The sequence below is a fragment of the Pyxicephalus adspersus genome, chromosome 1 (genome assembly GCF_032062135.1).
Source record: "Pyxicephalus adspersus chromosome 1, UCB_Pads_2.0, whole genome shotgun sequence".
Lineage (NCBI taxonomy): Eukaryota > Metazoa > Chordata > Amphibia > Anura > Pyxicephalidae > Pyxicephalus > Pyxicephalus adspersus.
Window position 1 is genome coordinate 80,600,750 of NC_092858.1, and position 20,684 is coordinate 80,621,433.

Sequence of the window (20,684 nt, forward strand, 5' to 3'; positions counted from 1 at the left end):
TTGTTTATTTGTCCAAGATGTTTATGGTATTACCTTTGCATCTATTTAATTAATTATTTGGGTAATTACTTTTAAATACTAACATAAATGGGAATTTATAGGTAAAAAGATGAGCCCCCAGGTGGTTCAAGTAATTATACCGGCATTTTTATATGCTATCATCCGTGCAATTAGGCAATGTGTACTGGTGTGCCAATAACTAATTATTCCAATAGGAGTCCACTTTTTCCTTCTGAGAAAGTTAGAAGGTATTTTCAAGTTTGGTAAAAAACATATTGGATCATTAAAATGCATGTATAGACAATTATTTTTTAGTGCTGGATGGGAAAATGGATTTATTAGACACACTGTCAAATTATTATGGATATCGTTGTCCCTGTTAAGTAAATACACTTTCATATTTTGGTATAAATATTATATATTTATTATAAATATTATATATGTATTATATCATTTTTTGTTTGGGAAAACTGAACAATGGTTTTTTTTGCCTCTGGATCACTTGTCTGTTTACTTTCCTAGTGGTTGAACTTTTCCTAGTGGTTGAACATATCAAAAGTAATATGAAATTGTACATTTTAGTGAACAAATAGGGGGGGGGGGGACTATTTTAGAAGAAACACCTGTTCCAGTGACACTGCCTAAAGACCCCTTAGAACCCTGGGGGACAAACCCCTATGATTGCGTGATCTGGAGTGCTGTAATGCAGGTGCATAGTGGAGGTGCACAATGCCATGGTTTGAAGCCAGCCTAATTTTGTAATTTTTTATTTTTCCATAACACCACCATTCCCAGGTCTCTGGAACAAAAAAAGGGTAATCTTCCAAGTTTTGACTGTAGACTTTAGAAATTGAAAATCCCTACCTTCCTTATTAACAAGAACTGGATCGCGTTCCCAAAATACCAAGGTACAGATAGACAGTTTTTAACTGTGGGGTGGCTTGGTGTGCTCAAATATTAGCTGCATGGAAAGCAAAAAAAAACAAAAAACAAAAAAGGGAGGTAGACCCCGTCCTTGGTATGTATATACCTGCTTTATAAGTTTAAGTTATGGAAATGTGCTACATATATCTCAAACGAACATATCTGTGCAACAGCTACAATATTTTCAGTAAAGTATCTATAAATGCTCTCCACAACATAGCCGGAACATTTTCTTTTTATATGTCTTAAATGATTTACAGACATACAATCTCTGCAGTGAACTGATAAGGTGCCAGGTCTGTGCTTCAAAGTACCTCCATAACTGCAAGGTGCAAATCCGGACAGCTTTTAACTGTTTTCCACTGATATTTCAGCCATTGATTGTACTATTTCAGATTCCTTTTCAACAGAAAAAGTCCTAGGAGGTTCAAAAATCTCCAGAGACAATTTATTCGTCTGATGGTCCCTTAGTGAGCAATGCTAGCTGGGTTCTAAGGAACCTTAACAAGAGTCAACTTTAAGGGTTGCTGCTTGTTATGATTGTAACAAAGCAAAGGGATTTGTTAGACTTAGTACTGAGCAGCATAATGTAACTGCCTGTGTATTGTAGAATCACAGTACAGTCTAATCTCCGAACATTATTTTTATAAAATGTTTTTTAAAAAGTGTTCATAAAATGATCAAATTCAATTACAGTCTTCATAACATCTTTATTGTCTCTTTTTGTATGCACCAAAATAGACTTTCTGTACTTCATAGTTCAGGATGATATCTGTCCCTTAATTCTTGTGTCAAAATAATTTATTTCACCTAGTCCATTTTGCTTTTATTTTAATATGTTTCCATTTTAAATGCAGAATTCAAATTGCATACAAAATGGAAATATTAAATTCCTATATAACAAAGTATGAGCCATCCTCTGCAACACAAGATAAGCTAACCGCTTTCTTTGTAAAACTCAACTACACTTGTTGATCAGACCATATCTGCAACTGCCATGTGTTCATTTGGAGAAAAAAAAGTTTAAAATCACAGTTTGGTGGCCTGGATTTACTATGGAACTGAAATATATTTGAAACATAATTATACTAGCTTAATCATTTATTGTGTTGTGCTGATTTGGAATTTCCAGTCAAAATTGTAATTTGATTTTTTTTTTAAATGAACATGGACATACAGTATTTACATAATAATTTTAACATTAAAAATATTTTTGGTGTATCATTATAGCAATACATGACCTCTGATACAATATAGGAAAGTATAGAAAGTTTATTTAATAAATATAAAAAATATATTATATAATTTAATAACAATCTTCTATTCTAACCTTCTGTAGGCCAGAAGATGAAGTATTGCTCACTTGATTCTTTGTTCAGAGGTTGTAAATCATTGCTCACTTGATCTTTGGCCTGGTTTAAAGAGTGTTTAATGGTTATCTGGGGCAAAATAACTTTACAAAATACTTATATTGACATTATTCTACTTATTATTTATATAAATATAGATCTAGAGTTGTAAAAATGTTTTATTAGGTTATTTATTCATTCATCTTTTATCAATAAATATTACTTATATATACTAACGCAGTTTTGTTAAATATGTCGTCATATGGACAACTATCATAGTAGGTTTTACAGTTTGTGAAACCCCTTATCCCAGGGGTGTCCAAACTTTTTTTTAAAGAGGGCCAGATTGGATGAAGTGAACATGCCGGAGGGCCGAACATTTTTCCGAACATTCTTCCGAACATTCTTTGGTAACGACTGCGTAACTCGCTGTCACAATGCAGCTCAATGAGCTCAAGCTGCAGCTGATCTGGAGCATCATCGGGGTCAACAGAGAATGGAGAGGAGAAAAGGCTGATCTCCTTTTCAATAGCTGCAAAATCCATGATTCTGCTTTTGTTTGACCTTGGCAGGTGGAAGCCGTGTTATTTGCTTTGACAAGGTCAGACTCTCTGGTAACAGCTCACATACTTCCACCACTTCACAAATTCTGCTAGGTCAGGGCCCTACCTACCCCTGTCCAGCTCCCCACATCCCCGCACAAAAAATGGCTGTCTCACCCCTATATACTGCAAGTCCCGTGCAGGAGGTAGCTGAAGAAACTGCAGAGAAACTGATCAAAGTCCGGCCCTGACGTCACCGCCCACTGTCGCTCCCAACGAGCTGCAGTCAGGCATGTGCTTTGCCCTCAAGCAAAAGACTGTCTGCCACAGAAGAAGGGGGGTGATGTCAGGATCGGGCTTCCGATGCGGCCCTCCTACCGCCCTCCCTCTTGTGGCAGACAGTCTTCTGCTTGCCGCCCTCAATCAGAAGGGAGGGCCGCATTTACACAGAGCAGGGAGGGCTGTTAGAGGGCCATATTAAACCGCCCCGCGGGCCGGACTTTGGACATGCCTGCCTTATCCAAAGTCTGCTTTATATTTTTCTAAACTGTCAACTAGATGCCCTTGAGGACTAGTATCTTATGTAATTTGTGTCCATTGTCCCAAGTGCCACAGATTTTATTGAAAAATGATGTGCACAGTTGTATCATAGAATTAGTTTGCTATTCTTTTATTGTAACATTGTCATAGAGCCTTCAAGTCAACTAATATAAACTTGGAGTTACAAACTATCAGTAATACTTATAGACAGATAAAAAGAAGAACCATGTCCTCTTTCACTTTCATTTTTCAGACTAGGTTTTGAAGCTTTATGACAATGCCTTGTATCAGATATTTTAGTCAGTTCAGGTAGAATAGATCTGAGATCAAAAAATGACAGTATTGTTTTCATATCTTTTACCTGGTGTAAGATAAAATAAAATGTTCAATCACAGGTGTGAAAAAGTAATTTCCCCTTGACAACCTGTTGTGCCATTTTAGCTAAAATAATGGCAACATCATGTTTTTGTAACTGTTTCCCAGGTCCAGTAATCTAACAACGCTGTAAAAAAAGTTGCCTTGTTCTTCACAAAGAAACTGGCTTGTAAGAACCCCCCAGACACTAGGCTGGCTTATTCTTCAGCAAGGTTGCAAATTTTGAAGCACTAGTGAAACCGGTTGGCTAAGATTCAGCTTGTCAATTCTGAAAACTCAATCAGGAAGAGTATTGTGTGTTCATATCTCTCCAATCTAAAAATCTAGTGCACTAGTTCAGACCTGAGATCAAAATAATATCTATCTTTTTTGCATGTTTTTTTTTATCTGCAGTATCATCAGCCTATTCTAAGGCTAATTTCAGATGTGCAGTAGACAGCAGCCATTCATCGCATGGTCAACTGTTTTCCAAGCCATTCCTTTTCAACTGTATGGGAGCTGTTGGGAACCATTTTGTCTGCAATCAGTTGCATTGCATTGGTTTGGTCTTGGATCCTGGATGTGGCATGTAGCTTTTTACTGGCCTTAAAAAGTCAGCCAACTCCATGAACTTGAATAGGGAGTGCATTGTGCTTACATTTTGTTGCTGGATGACTGGGGTTGACCCATAATCTTTTGTTATGCAGTGAACTATACTGCGCCCACACTCAACTGCACGACAACACATTTGTGAAATGCACATCTAAAAGAGGTTAATGCCAATATTGTAAGATCTGAGAAATTCTACAGGGTTTGGAGAAGGGAAGACATCAGGCAAGGCCAGAGAGAAAAATGATCAGTCCAGTAATAAGTGTAGTTAGAGGAAAGTCTTAGGCAAGCATCTCAGCACAACTCACTCTAGAAGTGGAAGACATGAGGCTCTAAGTGTGTCCTGCATTTTATGAGGATCCGCAAATGAAAATTAATATTGATTTTAGAATTTCTTCAGGCAATTTAACATGCCAGTCAGTGCTTTTATCTCTTGGTGACATTTTATTTTTCTGACTGCATGATAAAATCAGTGTGATGAATGAGCTATGCATTATGTGTGAGGCATATTGGAAACTTGTTACTTACAATAAATGCTTTTAAGAGGCAGACAGTACAGCTGTATCAGTCTTCTGTAGTTATTTCTACAGGATTTAGCAAAGTAAATACCATGAAAATGATGAGCAGAAAGAAATATTGATATTATTGGTAAAAGCTGAATTTCTATAAAATCATTTAATATATCATGAGAATAAAAGAAACTTAAACTTGACAGTCATCATATATCTGGCTAGCATGTATCTGCTATGAAAACTTTACTATTTATTTTAAAAATAATTCTAATAGTAAAATAAACCTAATTACTTTAAAGAAAATGCATAATCCTTTTAAAAAGTTTGCAGGTTTCTTTATGAATTCTTTATTTATGAATATGTTATATCTGTGGATCCTGCAAGGAAACAGGTATTGTCATTCTGTGAACTCTCAAGCAATGTTATCTCTGTTATCCTGTTATCTCAAGCAATATTTGTTCTGCACATTTCACCTCTGTGAACTACAGAACAACTTCTCTCCTATATATTCAAGAAGAGGAGATCACTTCTCCAGTCCTAACATAGTTCCTGTTCTGGATTTAATACACAACATGAAGTGTGTTATCAGTAATGCATCATGTATCATTTATAACATTTACAAAATTGAATTTAAGTAAATTGCAGTTTATTAAAAATGTAAACCCAAAATCGTTTTATGTATATATGTAAATCATTTTTGGAAATCTTCTACAAGGTGTCAGTTTCAGTACTTAATGTTTCAAGCAGTGCCTTGCAATTAGCAGTATAGAGTTACTGCAGTTGGCCATTTGGGCTTCCTATCTACCAGACCTGAAATGCCCAATGAAGTCAACAGGTCCTTGTCAAATGTTGACGTGTACCTGCCCAGGTGCCTAATATAGGTACAACATTCCTGGCAGGCAGGCATGTGTTAACCATGTCTTGGTGACTCTCCCCATGAAAATGCTATTTCACAGAAGCGGTAAAAGTATAAATGTGTCTAATAAAGGAACCCATTTAGCTATCATGTCTCTAAAGGTGTAACTATTTATCCCTGGTGTAATTCCCTACGTGATCATGTTGCCCCACATGAGGATACTTTAAGAAAGTGATTGTTGGTCATATAAATTGTTTAGGCTTCTGAATAAAGTGAAATAGGCCTATGAATGCCAGGAGCAGTTAGTAGCCAGTAAAATGTGAAATTCCCCTACTTTTCTGGAACTGGTACTGAGATCATACTGATGGTAATAGTGATCTGAGCTGGCACATGGTCCCTAGGAAGAGTTTAAACCAACATTCATGTCATAGGGTGAATGGAAAAGAAAGTCACCATGGAGAAATCTAATAAATGGTGTTGCACAGAAGTCATGGTCCAAATGATTGAAGGGTGAAAGTCTTTCCTAGTATGGACTAATTCTATAGCTCCCTACACTCACTTTATTTTTATTGCCTGTAATGATCATTCAGGATTGTCTTGGGTAAAAAACTAGTGTCCATACAGGTATCCCCCAAAGTCACACAGAAGGTTGTTAGTGGCCTGCAGTGTTGAATATCTAATGACTAATGGCACTGTAATTTCTGATGTTCTTCCCACAGTGGGGCACCTCCTGATTCTACTGCCCCCGCTGTATATAACAATCTGCTCGGCAGAAAGCTGAGCAGCCTTTCTGTACAGAGATTTTTACTGATCTGTCATCCAGTGCATTCACTAATGATCGTTTCGGGCGACAATAATAGATGTGTACTTAGCTTCTACGGCCAGTCTTAAACATCCTTCCAAACAATTGTTATGAATGTTGTTTAACTAAGTGATTACATCTAAATGGCTTAATATATGTTAATTGTTTTTAGAGAAACTACTTTGCTTCAGGCCAACTGTTGTCTCTTTTAAATAAGTATTTGAGTATAACATTTGCTGTAGAAGTTGAAATGCAGTCCTCTAGCATTCTTCTGTATTTGTACTCTTTTACTGATCTAGCACATTGTCATTAGCTACCTCTTAAACCTATTTGTCCTGATGATTCAGCTATCAGTAGGCTGATGATGCAATCATAGTTCTTTAAAATATGAAAGGTTTAAAGAGGAACCATTTCCCTATTTATTGTTTTACTACACAAGCAAGAGCAATGTAAACAAAACGTGTTTATATTTAATGAGTATAGGTTGTATGTGTGTATGATTTCAACCATAGTTGTTTTATTTTAGCCATGCTGATTCCTTTGTCTCATTTTAAGTCTACCAGACAGGATCTTTGAATTGAAAACATTAAACATTAAACTGCAATCTTGATTGTTGGTTGCAGAGTGAACAACCCCCAACAACTCTTGGGGTTCAGCTTATAAAACATGGAATCTGACATCCCTTCAAACATTTTCTTGTGGGTCCACGTTTTTCAAAGGCAGTAATTGAATACCACCATGGAATGTTTGAGGGAATGTCTGATTCAATTTTATAAATAGGGCCCAAAGTGACAAAACATAGAAAATTTACTGACAAAGCACATTTTTGTATCACAGAAACATCTCAGAAAGAAAAATGATCAATATTTAAACAAAATAGACAATATGTATATGTTACCGAAATGAACGTAAATAATCTGCCCGATTCACACTAACAAATAACAAAACAGCATAATGTTACAAAATGTAAGCCTCTATAGAACTTTAAAAGACCTGGTGCACTGTGGGACAAGAAACACGTTCTGTGGTGCACATAACCAGATTTTACTGTGTGTATGCAGACACAAGCATCTTCTGTCTCTTGCACATAAGCTTCTGATGAGGCTGTAGAGAAACATATTAGGTCACTAAACTGTTTTTTAATTCATTCAATTTAGAAAATAAAGAGAAATATGCAAGCAAAATAAAAATGAAAAATAGGCTAGACCCCCAGGATGCATTCTGGCAAGAAATTGGTAATAAGGATTTATTTTAAAGTTGTCCAGTTAATCATAAACATCCAACAGAAACTTTATTATAGTCAAGCCATATGAAGCACCAATAGTATAAAGTTGGCTATAAGGAATATTATTGTGCATTACATCAAAGCATAATTGCCCTTGAATGATACGTGAGAGATATCCAAAACAACTCCTTAGAACAGGTTCGGGTAATGCTCTTAACACAATCCATAGCTTCTTCTTCAGGAAGATACACATAATGCTTTTATAATGAACAATATTATACCTTTTGGCATATTTTATATGTGGGTTGTCCTTATGGCTTGATTAATATTAATTTTGCTGTCTGATTGATGCATAAATTGGCTAACTTGGTAAGTAACCCACTATACTACCTATTTCATACTTGCTTCCTTTGGGGAAGAAGTAATATTATCTAAAAGATGAAAGTCAGTCTTATATGTTCCACCAAATAAACTGTTGAACCACCACCAAAAATACTATTTTAAAGAACATAAAATCAAAATCAAGCACCTTCCCTGTATTATTTTGGTGGTGGTGAAAAAGTAAAATTCTAATAATTTTATAAACGATAGGAGTATTTGGTAGATACTTGGTGTTTCTGGATTTTATGTTTCCTTGTAAATTGGAATACTAAAGAGAATCCTCTCAGAAAGTGGTAGACACACAGAAAAAAAAGATAGGTAAGTATTCACCCTTTTTATTAGTGCCTGCCCTTGTACACATAAATTAAAAAAAACATAATTCAAAAGTATAGCTATCATGTGTAGCAAGCAAAAGTGAGGCCAAGAACATTACTTGAACATGTACATGCACATTTCTAGAAAGCAATATTACCGTACGTTTAGAATTCTAAATTATGTCAGTGCCATCTAAATGCTTCAGTAATGATGTTCTGGAAGCTCTCTACTTTTTATGAAATCACTATCACTGACAGATGCTTAATCTTTGGTTCTTTAGCAACAGGCGCTCTTGTCTAGGTTACATTCAGTTTCAATGACATTCAAACCGTCTGGCTTCAAGAGATTTGTGTCTCCTTCACCAACTAATCCATTATGCTGATCTATGAATGTATTTACAACTTCTGTGAAGGTAAGCACGAGCAATGATTAGGTAAAATGAGGACACTGTTATATACAGTAAAAATCAAAGTGCATTTTACTTCGGTAGCAGTCTGTAGAGATTTTCAATATATATTACCTATTACCCTATAGCCAGCACTCTTGATATATCAGGCATTAAATATTGTTCTAGATAACATATCCTGTGGGCTGTAGAGGTAGTGCCACAATAAAATGGTAGGCATTTTGCCAATATAGTAGAGCGTGAACACCTATGGTGACATCACTGCCCATCCTGAACATCAACAACCACCTGATTAGAGGTAGGTATAAAGTATGCTCATTTGGATAGAACAGTCCTACCTGTTGATAGCGTATAAATGTCTGGAAACCACAGACTTGCTTTGTTGAAAGATACAAGCTTAGCATCAGAATCAAAAGCCAGAAACACACCTATTGACCACCTAATTATGTTCACTTGTTTAACTACTTGTTAACAAAAATCTTTAATCAGCCAATTATATGGCATCAACTCAATGCATTTAGGCATGTAGACATTGTCAAGGTGACCTGCTGAAGTTTAAACCAAGCATCAGATGGTGATTTAAATGATATAAGTGTTGTATAAGTATGCTCATGTCCCCAAGCTGTATACTAAATGGGCCTGATTTATTAAAGCTCTCCAAGGCTGGAGAGGATACACTTTCATCAGTGAACCTGGGCCATACAGCAAACCTGGAATAAATCTGGTCCAAGATTTAAAACATTTGCTAAGAAATAGCAAACCATTCCAGCTTTGCTGGATCACCCAGCTTCACTGATAAAAGTTTATACTCTTCAGGCCTGGTGAGCTTTAATAAATCAGGCCCAATGTGTGCGGATAGAAAACAAAATGGGACATTTTTCAGCTGAAACACAATAGTGACCTCAAAAAAATAAACCGGTATTCCTATTCTGTACATGATCTTAAAATGGAAGGCATGGGACAGATAGCCACTCAAAATGCATTAAAATACAACAGAAAGCACATATTAGATTCCAACATCATTTATTAATGGGTAATAGTATTTTTGTCATATGAAATCCCCTAAACTCATACCTAGCACACATCATCATTGATGGTCTGAACAATAAAAGGCCACGCTGTCACTCCTGTTGGCTAGCCACCTAAGGCTACAATTTGCTGGGTCCCACCAAAATTGAACAGAATTATGGTCTCTTTCCTACTAATTGGTCCTACATTGGCAACATGTCTCTTTTTAAATATTGGTGAGAAGGCAGCTCTACCTGGTGATCCTGTCAGTAACACACTTAGGCTAAGTACACACGTGCAGTAATTGTCATTGGAAAGGATCTTTCACGATCCTTTCCAAGGATAAACGACTGCACGATACATGACGAGTGCTGTACATACAGCTCCGTTCTGCTCTATGGAGAAGGGAGAACGCTGGAGTGGCACAACACTGCACTCTCTCCCCTTCGCTTTCATTACGGTCATTCGTCATTTACCATCCGTGGATCCGCCAGGATGGTTGTTTGAATGATGAGCACTGTATACACACAAGATTCACGTCTGATATCAGCCCTGAGCCGATTATCAGACAAGAACCATTGCACGTGTGTACGTAGCCTATCTTTTCCTTGCTGACAAAGACCATACTCTCTACCGTATTTATGGAGGAGCATTGTGGTGTGATGGTGCTTTTGGTGCCAAAACTGGGTGTCTAGTAACACTGTATTATTAACTTAAAGTTAACTCATGTAAGGAAAAAGTTGCTTTGATGAATCTTAATATTTTAATTTTATAATTCAGGCTAATAATATAAAACAGATGTATTCCATCAATATTTTAAATTGTTATTATTATTATTAAACAGTATTTTTATAGCGCCAACATATTACGCAGAGCCAATACCTACATGGTGTTATTAATCAGCAAATTTCCTTTATGGTATGTTTCTATCTGCATCTGACTCACATCAAGCTAAGTACTTTGAGCTTTTGTACAACCGTTATGACATTATGTTTAGCCCTGACCCATCATGACTGTTAAGTGTGGTACAACAGGACATTATAAACCTCTTAGAGCTGGCCAGCACAGCTGAGCTTTTTTAACCCAGCGTTTGCTCTCTTGGCACAACAGCCGCCAATATGGATTTATATCAGACAACACAATCCAGTGCATATCAGTTTGCAGGGAGACACTGATTCCATTTGTCTGATGTTGATGCACTTTGTAAGCCTGACGGTATTATAAATTGAATAGACTTTCATGCAGAGCTATCATTTGAACTCCACATTGTCCTGTGTATTAAACGTAGGTTTTTTTCTTTCTTACAGAACAGGTTTAGTCTGCTCTTTGCCTGCTGCAAATATACATTATTTTAAGATCATCTTGATATAGATAAAATGATTCAAATCTACAGGTACACTAGAACTATACACATGCAAAACAGAATTACTTAAAGTACCCTTTTAGTCTCTTTCTTTGTAACAAATGGTAAATGATTTTAATGCCTTTTACACACTCACATTTTATACTGATTTGAGCTTCCATAAGAGAAAGAATGTAATAATAAACCGTGGATGTCTTTATAATGAGTACATGTCAATGCTTCTGTACTCTCACAAAGGGAGAGACTCCTTGTAGTCATCAATGAAGAAAATTAAATGTAAAAACAGAAAGAAAATCGATATATACATAATAGGAGGAATTAGGACCTGCACACAACAATATGTACATGCATTTTCATGCAGCTAGGATGCACATATATATACAAAACCTACAAGGTATTTCCATACATACTGGAGGTAGAAGAATCATTTCAGGCCCATCAGTCAGGTTTGACACTTAGATTTGTGCATTGTGGTAATGTATACATCATACCATACGTTGCTGCCTATGTTGGAAAGAATTTTGAATGACATACCAATGCGCTAAAGCAATGTATCTGTGTTGTAACATGCCAATGTACTGCATTAGGAAAAAGGTCTTATGCTTTTTTTTCATGTTAGCATGTGTTGAAAGCCCATTTATTTTAAATTGGCTGCCTTAATGAACACATATAAACACATATGTTACCATATGTTACCATACCATATACATACCATACCAGACATACCATACAGTAGCACACACCATGAACCTATATGGGCCCTGAAAGTGTTCTTGTTACAATTTTGGGTATCAACATTTTTTGCTGATACTATAAATCTACACAATCTTAATGTTACATAGATAGTATTTGTTAAATAATACCTTGACACAATCTCATTGTTTTAGTTTAGTTAAAAATCAGATTATATTGTGTCTACCCACTTGTAACATATAGATGTATAAAAATGTAGGCAAATATTGTGCATACTGTTTGTATTCTGTATGTTCTCAGCTTTCAGTAAGTATATTATTGGAGGGTTATCTTAAGCTAATACTAAAGCCTATTGCAGCATGTATATCAAAAAATGTCTAGTTGCAAGAAATGTAAAGTTATTTATGAATTTGAGCACCAATTTAAACATTTTGGTAAATCATGCATATGTTGTCTTTAGCATGTACTATTTTGTTTATCCTTTAGGAGAAAAATGTATTTCTAAATCTGATTGGTTTTTATGGGTAACCCAGGCACTTTTCTTTCCTCTTGTTTGACAATTCCATTGCTTTTCCAATGTTTATCTGTCCTGCAGTGTGTTATTTTCCCGAGGACTGAAGGTGTACAAAGGAAATGCAAAGGATATTGACAGCATTTCAGACAGTATTAGGGTAGATTTAATTCTGTGTAATTTTGTGATAAATCTTGTCTGCAATCCTCTTATTGTTCTCTTATCATGTCCTTATTGATTTTACTTTTTGAATGAGCACATGCTGTTAAATAAATGTAACCATTAACCGTAGGCAAAGAGACAGATAGAGGCTTCACTTCCAAAGAATAACACATTAAGTATGCTGGTGTACAGGAGACACTTTACTGTTCAGAAACAACAATTCCCAGATTAAAAGAAGAAGATAGCATTTTTAATCTATTAGGCGGTCTTAAATAAACATTTTTGAATAAACATTGTTGTCAAACACCCATGGTTAGCTTTGAAAGGCAAAATAACTGCATTATAATAGAATTATTTACTAAAGTAAAGCTCCATTCCAGTGATTTTTGCCTAGGCTGAGTTTATGTTTCTAGTCTGCTGTAGGCATAAGGAAGCATTTTTACACTTTACATTTTTGGTAAAGTTGCAACACTAATGTTCTGTAGTAATTGACAAGGTGAGGGGCTACATCCAGGGACTGGTCTGTATTTTTTTTAGTTGTATGTATCTTAGTCAAGAACTGTACAAACATCGGGGTTTACATTTTTCAAACACAGACACATTGGACCTGTTATATAGTTACATAGTAGGTCAGGTTGAAAAAAGACAAGTCCATCAAGTTCAACCACTAAGGAAATAAACATATCCCAAATATAAAACCCTATGGACATAGTTGGTCCAGATGAAGGCAAAAAAACCTAGGTACAATTGGCTTCAACAGGGGAAAAAAATTCCAATTGGATGTTTTCTGGTTCAACAGTCTCTAATATCTTTACTTTAAAGCTTTAATACCCAGGTAAATTCTGTACTTCTAGAAAAGCATTCAGCTTTTTCTCAAAGCAGTCTGGTTTAATAAAGCTCTCCAATAATGAAGACAATAGACTATCAGAAAACACCCATGTTCTCCCATGATAGTTTTTTTTTCTCCAGTGGAGAGCTTTAAATAATTTGGCCAACCATAAACCAGCAGCATAAGTCTGGTTTACCAAGGGTTTGGCAATTCTTACATAAAGCTCAGGGCCTAAATTTGGAACTTAAATTCAAATCTCATGGAAATTCATGGAAGATTAATCCTGTTACTAAGTTTTGCGTACTTTTAAGGGTAATAGGCGGACTATTGTTAAAAAAAAGGCATGGGAATTCAGTCTCTGCTATGGGGACATGTGCCACTGCAAAAAAGCATTTAATGGATTACCATAAACTGTGGAGAGGGTTTTATATTGTGAGAGTCCTGGGTGCTGGTGTTATGTAATATGGAAAGGTGTGGAACTGAACAATTTTCATGCACAGTCACATTACCAGTGTACTTTGGCTTACTTTTTTTAAGTAAAGCCTTGTGGCAAAAAACATTTTTACCTAATCTTTTTAAATAGCAGCAAAAAAAGTGTTTGGTGTCCTATAAAGATATAAATAAGAAATAAATTACAGTTACCTAGCTGTCCAAAATCTCCATATCAGCCTTTTCGATTGTAAGGGGGCCAATGTGATTTTTATTCTCTGCAAGCTTGCCATTGGCCAAAACAAGTAATATCTGCTGGTAATGACCCAAAAGCTGTGTTTTTAGTCTCACAATGCCTTTCAGATTGGCTTGCTATGCACAATATGTGTTCTGCTTTCTGACCATTTGTAATAAAGTTGGGACTATTTATTATACATCAATAATAATCACACACATATTGTCAAAATATATCACCCAGGGTAATTTTCCACCAGTTCAGATCAGTGGTTCGTACGTCTCCTATACCCATTTACTTGTGTAAATTGACAGGTATTTGAGTTTATTTCTTTGGGTAGAGTTTCACATATAAATCTTGTCAAATTTTTGACAGAAATGCATTAAAAATATTATCACATTATTTGTGCACATTATAACATTTTATCAGTCTGGAGAGTGTTGAAGGTTCATGAACAGGAACTTATTTTTTAAAATTCATTAAAGCATAATGATGGAAATATTTCCCTTATCCCCAGATCAGATAAAGGACTACTTTGCTTGCTATTTTTAACCCTGTTGATCTTACCTGACAGTGTCTTTCAATTTATGTTCCCAAATGTGTCTTTTGCCCAGAACAGTACTGTCTAATGTATTCAGCTATTTAATTTCCAAGCATTGCTGCTATCTGATTTCATGGCCAACTCATCCTATCAGCATAATTCTGCTCAGTGTATAATACAATCAAGGATGTCTCTGTAAATCATTTTGAAACCAAAGAACCCCAAAGATTGTACTTTTTTTTTAAATGTGGACTTATATTTTACCAATTGTTTTACTTTAAACATTTAAGTGCTTTGGTGTGTATGTGTCATTCTTTGTAAATAAACACAAGTGATGGTGTGAATAAGCTATTTTCCTTCAACTTCTTTCCCTTTTGCAAGTGTACAAGCTAGTGTGGCTGTTCAAAATTGTTTTCCATTGTTTTTTATTACTTGTGTGCTTTTACCTACATTTCTTTGCTTTGAATGAGTTGTTTTTATGGAGTTCATATGTTGCAGGAGGGATTTTAATGTTTTCATGTTAGGGCTATGCCAACATCATATAGGGTATAAACTTTACCTGAACTATTTCAAATTTAAAAAAAGAAAGTATTTGTATGTTTTTTATCCAAATTATATATACACACTATTACTTTGTAGTAAATTGTAGTGTATAGTAAATTTCTATTCCATGGATATTCCAACTTCCTGCTGGTAGGCTTGAATCCAATCTATAGGCAGGAAGGAGGGATATCTAAAGAATGGAACCTTACAGAAACAAAGCAGGGGTATGTAGCTAATCATGCTTCAGAGGAGAACATACAAATGTATTTTTTAAAAAATAAGACATCCAGAGTTCAGGTACACCTTCATCAGAACCTCTGGCAAGTAAAAAGTAATGTACAAACATACCAAATATCCAAACTCTCTGAGAGTTATTTACAATTATATATATTCAGATCTACTTCTTTAAGAAGGAGTAAGTGTATCCACAACTGAGCATAGATTGTAATAGTCGTAACAGACTAAACATTATTCTCACAAGAGCTTAGCTACTAAATTCAGTGCAAATTAATTTGTTACTACTTTCACTTCATGAGATTTAGCTGTTTTTTTCACTTAAATGGTTATGGATCTTGGACAGCCACTGAAGTTGGCATTACAAACTTCCACTGACTTGATAAATATTTTGCGGAAAATGTTTAGAAGCCCTAAACATATGCAAATAATGAGGTTTGACTGGCCTTCTCTAACCTCCCTCTGCTCCATTGCCATAACGGATATGAGGTGCTTTTCAATGCACCACACCACTGTACAGGTGTTATCGTGCATTTGTGGTAATGTGTTGTAAAACACTTTACCTTACCTGCGGCAATACACCAGTGTGGACCAGTCCTATGAATACCATGATTACATTAAAAAAAACAAGATAGTATACAGACCTTTACTCTTCAGGCAGCTTTAAAATTCAATGAAACCTTGATACTCCTTGTTATTAACTGCATATTCTAGATAGTGAAGTTGTCATAACCAAAAGTGAGTTGCTTAACCATGCATTGTACATACCGTAGTCTATCCATTATATTTGAACACATTGCATTTTAAAAAGATATAATAATTGCCTTCATATTTATTTGGTGCAGCTTTTAGCTCTATTTTTGCTTTTTCATTTTAACAATCCACAATGTTTCCTATTGATTTTAACTACTAGCGGTTTAAGAACTTAGAAGAATGTATTTTGCTATAAAATAAAAGCTTATGTGCCTTTTATTAAAGGATCATTGATTGACTTCAAAGCAGAAATGTGTTAACCAAGGGTAACAAAATCTCACACCACCTTTTGTATGTTCTCTTTTTAGAAAGACGGTGCCTTGATGCCAGATGAGCGAGAAGCCAAGCAGCAGACTCCTCTTAATAAAAAGAAAAGGGAAATTTTAAGCAACGGACTGTCATATAAACTGCAAAAGAACAAATACAACCACCACTATGGCTCAGACAGGGAAAATGACCATAACCTCTGCCAAAAGCCGGGAAAGAAGAGGTTTCAGAAGAGGCTCAACCAGGTAGGATGCACTTCTCCATCCATGCCGCTCAGTGAAAATATTTGTTATTTATACTGTTTACAACTGAACTGTGTGTCACAAACACCAATCTATGACCTGGTTTATTCACCTGAGGCAAAGAAAAGATTGTCATGATTAGCTTAGTGGAGCTTTATTAGCCTCTGACTGAGACACAGCTGTCTATATAACATGCAGTGTCGTTATGCAGTTGGCCTCTAAAATCCAGCTCTATTAAGTTTATCAATTCAGTAGGTATTACTGGCTTGCTGGAGAGGTCACTTGTTCCCCTCACGAATGATGTTATTAACTTTTAGACACTTATGTCAGGCTCAAACCATCAGGGGCTCATTTCCTAAATCATTTCATTGACTTAAGCCACCTAAGGGCTACTGGAGTATGAAATATTCTTCTTTGCACATAATTATTTCACTGTTATCGTCTTATGGTACATTTTATGATAGTGTGATATTAGCTGTTCAGTGTTTTACCAGGAGCTGCACATTTAGATTATACACAATATTCATTGTTGAAAGTGAAGAAAAAAGCAATACACTTTCATATATATGGAAATTGGCTTATTGAAGCATGCTCAATATGTTTATATTATGCTCTAATAGAAATCTATCACTATTTTTAATGGATACAAATTTGTTAAACTATTCAATTCATACAGCAATGCATACATACTTCAGTTGGAAATTTCTTCTCAATTCTAGGCTGGTTAAAATTATGTCAGAGTAATAGGAAATAAGAATCTTTCTAACATCTGGGAGACGGAGTATTTTGTAACTTTTTATTGATTATAAATAGCTCTGCATTCATTGCATGGTTAAACAAAGCTCCATATGCTCATTTACCATAGATGCCTTATTAAATATAGTTTTACTTATCTCATCTGATTTAACTGATCATTTCAAAAATAAGGTTAGAATACAGGCCACAGTAATCATAGCTATAATCTAATAGTTATAATACAATAATATAATTATGCCAAGATTATGCACAAATAAAGCCATCATTTTATGAGGTCTTTTTTTCTAAACATCAGCATTTTCTTTCAAAGTGATAATTAATTTTTGCAACATAGATTTTTAGCAGTTTTAAGAAATGGAACCCAGGCTTTCTCTAGTCTAGTTGTTCCAGGACAAGGAACAGATTTGTATCACTTGAACAGTTATTCAATTAAATTATAGACTTGTATTATTGAGAGACAAGTCTGATTTCTACTGTAAAATATATACTGGCTAATACTTTATTTTATATACCACTTAAGTAGTGTAAAAATGTAACTAGTTTAATCGTATGGGCCAGTGGACCATACACCTAACCCCTTCCATCGTTGGCCCTTTCCTTAGAGTTTACTGTGCATTTTTAACAAGATAGTTATTGACTTGGACCTCTGGAGGGAAGATCTTACATGAGCCACCGAAACACCAAAGATCTCTTTGTTAGTCGGGCCAGATTTCACCTGTTAGTTTTGACTCATTTCTCTTGGGACCAAACTGGTGTAGCACTGCTGTCATTGTTATGGGGGATTTAGGATCTGACTTTACAAAGATTTTGATGAGGCCTGTTTGGTGTAGTTGTAGACTTTGATATACTTACTAATAATTTGCTGCGTTTGTAAAGGTGTATATTTTACATGCTTAAATCTAAACTCGTCTTACCATCTTGCACATTTGTACTGGCTTCTCTCCTGTTCTGGTATTGCATACTCTGATTTCACTGCATACAGATAGCTTCTCATGATGTGCAACAGAAGCTAAAACAGATCAAAAGAGCCTCATTACCTGTGTGGAGGTCATCCAACATCATCTAGATGTGGTCCTTTAATTGATGGTATTTTAGGTCAATCATAGAGGATCAGAAACCACCATGTGGGTGCCCACTCATTTTACTGGCACCTTCCATCAGCCATATTGAACAGAACCAGTCGTGATGCCACTGGGTCTAAAATAAAGTATGTGCTAAAAATTTTCTTTTTCATGTCAATAAAGGTGGTGGGATTTCAGGGATAATAAAGTATAAACAGGTTAAACTTTATTTTTACAGATCATGTGTAGTGCCTGATTGGCCCCCAATTTTGGCCACCCCCCTCCTTCAGTTTTGTTGTTTATCAGATCAGTGGAGGATGATATCAAGACTAATTTAGGCTTCTCCTTGTATAATGTAAAAACGAAATTTTATTTAAAGTGGAACTAAAGCCACGAAACTCCCCTATTTGCATTTAATCAAAGAACACCGCCTTTTTCCTTCTCTACTTCTTTCCACAGACTGTCTTCGGCCAACTGGATTGGCTGTGCTGGGGTAACGTAGCATGTGCACGGGAGTTCACTCATCCTTGGCACATGCAAGGGAAGCCTGAATTTCCGGGTTATGCAAAGCTAATGCTGCACTTGCACAGCTTTGTGGCCAGAATCAAGCAGGTAAGATGCATTATTGCAGAAGGGACACCACCTGACCTCTCTACAATAATGACCTGCATGTAGAAAAGTGGAACTTTATTTACACTTTAATGATTGTTCAACCAATTTGAATTACATTTTATGTCTGTTAACATGTATTGCTGAGTATGTGCCAACAACTATCATGTGTAATTATATCACTAAGACCCCACTTGTAGTCACTCCCACTGTGACGGCAATCATCTGTAAATTCAACTCTAGTGTATTCCAACAGAAGGGTAACAGAAAACCAGAAAGGCTGCCATGCCATTCATGATAGAAGTCTCTGAAAATCTCGCCCCCATTTCTGGTAGAAGTTATGCTTTGATGTTTTTGGTTCATAAACTTTACCAGCACCTTATTATGAGTCAAGTTTGTTCTAAGGTTAAGTAAGAAGCAGATAATTTATTCACTTTAAATAATTTCATACTCGTTATATAAAAAGTAAATTATATACTATTTAGATAAATTCCTCTGGAGTTTTTACGCAAATCATCTTGCCATTTGAACAGGTAGCATAATGTATTCATCAGCTTAACCTAAAGCTCTGACACCTCTTAGATCTGCAAGCTCTCATGAGTGTGTTAATTAAAGCTTATACTTTAGTAGCAATATGAACATTTTCTAACCATTCATTTTCATTTCAGCTGTTAACAAATATATTTATTAAATGTCTGAACACTGTAGAAAAGCCAGTAATTAGGTTCTACACTGTACACCAGCATCTGGAAGGTATTAAAAGGAGCACTTTAAAGCAAATCAGCTATATGTACTGATTCCCTATTAAAATGCAATTACTGGAATTACCTTTTACAGGGAAATAACATTTAAAAAGTTGCTTTATTGTGTAGCAGATAATTATAACACTAGAACCCTAAATAACTGATGTTTTTTTGTTGACTAGATTTTTGACTAATAAAAATAATAACATATATTAATGCTTCAGTAATAATTAGTTACGGTTGCTGATAATTTTCAGCAACAGCAATCTGACATCAATTTGATGTCCATGGGGGCCTAAGGGTGTGTACCCAAACATGAACAAATTTGCGGTCACAATGTGACTGACTGATCATGCTTTATAGCAGCGATAGCCAACCTTTTGGACCCCATGGACCACTAATTTCATTATTTTAAATCCTCCGGACCATTAATATGTATTTTAAAAAAAGTAAAATACATTTGTAAAATAATGATTATCCTAATGAGGCCTGACAAGGACTGTGGAAGCTCTGATTCATTGATCAGCTCACGGTAATGTGAAGAATTACGTGCAGCTCGGCAACGGTTGCCTCATACACCATAGGACTACACTGACGTCACTCTGCTCCTCCCTTGCTTTTCTGTCTCTAGTACAGTTTGTGAATTCAGTGCAATATAAAGGAGAAAATTGTCATTCAGAATATAAGAACGGACCGCTGGTTGGGGACCACTGCTTTATGGAATACCTACCGTATTTTTCGGCGTATAAGACTGGGGGGGAAAAGTGGGTGCGTCTTATACAGCGAACACAGTTTTTAAAAATAATTAAAATATCATACTCACCCGATACCGCGATCCCGCGATGCTGCGTGCTTCTTCTCTCCTCTCCTCCTGGCTGCAGCGCGTGTCT

At 35.7% G+C, this 20,684-nt stretch overlaps 1 protein-coding gene across 1 annotated transcript in view; it reads left to right on the forward strand.

Moving 5' to 3' along the window:
* Nucleotides 1-2,634: 2,634 nt before the first annotated feature.
* The window catches only part of LOC140326857 (autism susceptibility gene 2 protein homolog), a 347,808-nt gene continuing 329,758 nt past the window's right edge, over nucleotides 2,635-20,684 (forward strand). Inside the window, exons 1-2 of the mRNA XM_072405875.1 lie at nucleotides 2,635-2,694; nucleotides 16,425-16,628. Of these exons, the coding sequence (XP_072261976.1) occupies nucleotides 2,635-2,694; nucleotides 16,425-16,628 (264 nt within the window). The remainder of the gene's footprint in view (nucleotides 2,695-16,424; nucleotides 16,629-20,684) is intronic.